Source organism: Solanum stenotomum, chromosome 1, assembly GCF_019186545.1.
Source record: "Solanum stenotomum isolate F172 chromosome 1, ASM1918654v1, whole genome shotgun sequence".
Taxonomy (NCBI): Eukaryota; Viridiplantae; Streptophyta; class Magnoliopsida; order Solanales; family Solanaceae; genus Solanum; species Solanum stenotomum.
In genome coordinates, this window is record NC_064282.1 from 68,844,232 (window position 1) to 68,849,029 (window position 4,798).

General features: G+C 32.2%; 1 protein-coding gene across 1 annotated transcript; it reads right to left on the reverse strand.

The window, feature by feature from the left end:
- Positions 1 to 2,569: 2,569 nt before the first annotated feature.
- On the reverse strand, positions 2,570 to 3,840 carry LOC125869070 (feruloyl CoA ortho-hydroxylase F6H1-3-like). The gene is made up of 2 exons (XM_049549636.1): positions 3,341 to 3,840; positions 2,570 to 3,143 (listed from the first exon to the last, which is right to left on the reverse strand). The coding sequence occupies exons 1-2, from the start codon at positions 3,838 to 3,840 to the stop codon at positions 2,570 to 2,572; spliced, it is 1,074 nt and encodes a 357-aa protein (XP_049405593.1).
- Positions 3,841 to 4,798: the final 958 nt, after the last annotated feature.

Here is a 4,798-nt window from a genome sequence, read left to right on the forward strand (position 1 = left end):
GGTCGGGTACAAGGTATGGGTAGGGTAAGAAAAAAAATTAAAGGATGAAGTAGAGTTTTGAAAAATGTTTTCCTTAATTTTGGAAGGGAAGTCATTTTCCTTAAATTTGAGGAAAATTAGTGATTTGGAAAATATTTTCCAAGCATTTTAAGCCAATCAAACACACCCTTAATATATCTAGCAGAAACACAACACTTATCAATTTAAATTGAAAGGATCTTCATGATGTATCTTCTCAAAATTTTTGATAATTTTGAATCAAAATTGAAAGGAACTTCAATGAACAACGAGAATAATTTTGGAACTCAAAATTTTCAACAATTTTGAATCAAAATTGAAAGGATCTTCGATAAATTTGGAGAAGAATTTTGGATCTCAAATTTTTCGACAATCTTGAATCAAAATTGAAAGGATCTTCGATGAACTTGAAGATATACAAAAGAAATTGTTTGTCCAACAACAATTTCATCACTTTTGTATCCTTCATAACTCACCTCGCTTACCCAAAATTTTGACAAAAGTTTTTTAATCAAATCTGAAAGGTTTCTTTGCTGAATAGGTGGGCCGAAACAATTTGAATTTCTTCGTTTGGTTAGGATTTATCTCTGTATGATTGAAAGTAAGAAGAAATGTAAAAATATCGAAATATTCATTATGTATCGTATGAAACTTTCGGCTAATGGATGAAACAGAGAGAACGATGAACAAGAAGAAGAAATTTAATTTTTGATCTTTTTGATTTGTTACACTATATGATTGAATTCTTAACAGTAATTTGGAATGTAATAGCGCAATTTATGAGATCTTAATTTGATTTTCAATTTTTTTTTCTTATTAGTGCAACAGATGGATACTATAAGATCTTAATTTGATTTTCAGCTTTTTTTTTCCCTTAATAAGTGCAACAAATTGATACATAAATTATCCAGATCCTTAATTATGTATCCAAAATGCCTAAAAACATGGAATTTGTGTAATTAGAAAAAGAATAGGGATAGAAGGTAATTTAGGTTTTATACTATAGAATTTATGTAAGTTATACTATATATTATTAGAGCCGTTAAAATGGGCTTAGCCTATGGGCCCGACCCAACTTAACCTGTTATTGTGGTAGGGTTGGATATGATTTTTCAAGCACATTTAAAAGTAGGGTTTATAAGCCCTTACGATATAAGCCCTTGGCAATTGAGGCTTTATTATGGTCGGGATAGGGTAGGCCCATAGGCCAAAACTATTTATTTAAGGGTAACTTACAAAAATCTCATTAGTGTATGAGCTAATTACTTATATGTATGTTATGTTGTAATATTATAAATCTTATCAGCTTATGGTGCGTCCAGATACATGTGTCTTGGGATACATAGACTCAAAATTATGTGTAATTTGTTGTAGATACACTATGTCCAAGTGGATTCGCATGTATCTAGGATACAAAGACAAATTTAACGCCTTCGCCTCCCTCACATCTCGCTCGCCACTCTCTTATCTTGCTCGCGTATCTGAGATGCATCATACCAGATACATGTATTTCGCGTATCTAGTATCCTAGATACATATTAATCACACTAGATTTTTTGTTAGTGTTATTGAAACAACACTATTGTTTGCCATATTTGAATTGAAAATCTTCTCATTTTCTTGATGTTATAGAATTTTAAGTTTGAAAAGGAAAAAAAAAGGATTGCCCACCCCAGCTCGCGGTCCTTTTTAGGGTTGGGTTGGGTTGAACATTTTCAGGCCCTTCCAAATGAAGGGCCTGCCCACCCTAATCCATCAAATTTCTTGGCCCGCGAGGCTTGGGTTGGGCTAACCCTTTTTTACAACTCTATATATTATTTTAAATTATAAAAATGACAAATCGCCTAAAAAAAACTCGAAAAATATTTTGAATTTTATATAAGCTAATTATTTCAAATTGTTTGAGATTAGAGAAGCTCGATAATTAATCTATATTGCGGATGATCAAAATTGGGTGTCAACACTTCCTACTAGAGTGTAAAAAATCATCATAAATTATTTTTGAGGTTTAATGAAGTATACTTAAAAAATTATCTTTTAGACCTGAAATATTTTAATTTGAAATCATTTGTAAAGAATGTGAATAGATAAATTTTCTCCCCATTTAAAAAATAATAATTGAGTGTCACCTTATCTAATTCGACATTCATTAAAAAGAATAAAAGATATATTTTACTAAGTTATCCTTATTTGTTAGATAACTTTTTTGAATTAAGCACTACTAAAAAAAGTGGCTCTTTAACACAAGGTATAATAAAAAAAAAATATTTTAATTTCTATCTTGAATTTTTATGAAAATTGCTATTCAATGATTTGGACAATTCTTTCGCCAAGACGTTGTTCCATCGCTTCAAGTTTAGAGTCCATTAATGTTTCTCTAATAACATGTTCTTTCTGGAACTTGGAATATAATTGATCTCATAGCCCATTGTGTGAGGCTTTAATACCAACAGGTCAATTATTCTGAAGAAAAACTTCTTATAATTGAGTACATGATTCATATATTAATTAGTTTTGTATATAATCTAATGATAAGAAACACATAAGAATGCTATATCTTAGCAAATTTGACTGTGTCCTTCCCATCATGACCTTTGCTGAAGAAGATGTTGGTGTAATCTGCGTAAAGAATTTGCTTGTAAATTGGTTTCTCTCCATTCTGTAGCACTTCTTTTAAAGGACCAATAATGCTTGTAGCCTTTGGATGCAAGAAAATGGGTACAGAAACCCTATTGTTGCTCCCATTAGCAATCACACAATGTTCAACACTCTTGTACTTGTCATTACTCATTATTTGAAGTGCATCACCAATATTGATTACTAGAGCCCCGTTAACCGGAGGTATATGAATCCAAACATTAGTCTCATGTTTTTTCACATAGAGCCCACCGATATCATCTTGAAGAAGAACAGTGATTGTTGAAATATCTGAATGACGTCCTACTCCAATTGAAATCTCTGGATTGGGACATTTTGGATAGTAATTAAAGTTAATTCTCTTTAAACCCATTAAAAGTTCCTCTGTTTCTTCATCAATCTCTTTTACATTCAATCCTCCCATTAGCAACTTCAAAATCTTCCTTATAACAGTATCACAACTCTTCAAGTATTCAAGTGCTTCTTCCCTTAAAAAAAAACATTCATAGTAATTATTAGTAAGTAGAAATGTCAATGTGGGCTAGGCCCGTTGAGATATTTCATAGTAACTATTAGTAAGTACAATTGTCAATATGGGCTAAGCCCGTTGGGATATTTCTTAGTAACTATTAGAGGATATTTATACTCATGTTTGAAAAAGAATAAAATGCCAAGGAAGGCAAACCTGCAAGAAGTAGGCCAAAATGAAATAGCTTCATCATCAGAAATATGGACAAGAGAAACATAATCTCTCCAGCTCAGTGTCTTCTCTGCTTCAGGATTAAAGCTTGTTGCATACCTCACATTACTCGAAAGTGAATTTGTATACTTCTTTTTTTCTTTAGTTGGTAAATTGAAGAAACGATGGATTGTCTCTTTTATATTCTCAAGAACTTCAATAGGAATTCCATGATTGATAACTTGAAAGAAACCCCAGTTTTGTGCTGCTTTGCAAATTTGATCAGCCGCTTTTGGATCATCCCAATTGGATGTGTCGATTAATGGGATTGAATCATCGGTTATTACAATGCTCGTAGTGATTCGTTCTTCGAGTGGTTGAATATATTGTTTGGGAAGTACTTGAATTCCTATATCACATAGGCCCTTAACTCCATGTCCTTCATTCACAACAAAATCAAACAATTTCTCAGAGTTTGAAAGAATTTGGGAAAGAGGTGCAATCATTATTATGAAAGAAAAACCTGATGTATTGTACGAAAATTAGGAGATGAATGAAAATTTGCAATTGAATTAATTTATAGGGGCTTTAAGTTGATGTAGGGGAAGTAAAGAAAATGACCGAAAGTCAATATTATGGGTGTGTTTGGTAGGAAGGAAATTGTTTTCCTCGAAAACAAGTAGATTTCAAGCTTACTTTCTCATGTTTAGTTGACAGTAGAAAATTATTTCCGAAAAATATTTTTTAGTGTTTGATTTGTGAATGAATTTTTTTTAAGAAAATATCTTTTATTTTTTACTAGAGAGTAGAAAATATTTTTTAGGAAAATGATTCCTGCCTCGGAAAATAATCTCGATAGTCGATCTCGAACATTATCCCGACATGCGAACTAGGACACAACCTCAATGACTAATTAAAACTCTGACCATGAGATCTGACAAATTACATGACCTCAACTTTTGATTCGATACCCGACATTCGAAATGGGAATGAATATCTGACCCAGGACCTGACCCCGACGGTCGAACTTGAACCGATCGATCAATTCGGGTTTCGACTTAGATATTCGAATCGAGATCCGACTTCAAAATTAGGATCCAACCCCGACAACCAGCAATCGATGCAAGACCAAAGATTCGACTTTCAAATTGGAATTTCGATCCCAACATTCAAAATTTGGATCCAACTACACCTAACTTTCAAACTGGAATTTTAATTTTTTTTTTAAGAAAACAAAATCTTAAATTTCTTTTGTGTGGGGGAGGGTGGCTGGTAAGGGAGTTGGGGTAGGGTGGATAAAAAATAAAATTAATAAAATTTGAAAATATTTATCAAAAACAAACTTTTAATTTTGTGGGACTGGTCGGGAGGGGGAGGGGGCCAGGGTAGGATGGGGTAAAAAGTAAAATTTTTAAAATTTGAAAATATTTTTCAAAAACAAACTTTTAATTTATATTTTTTTTT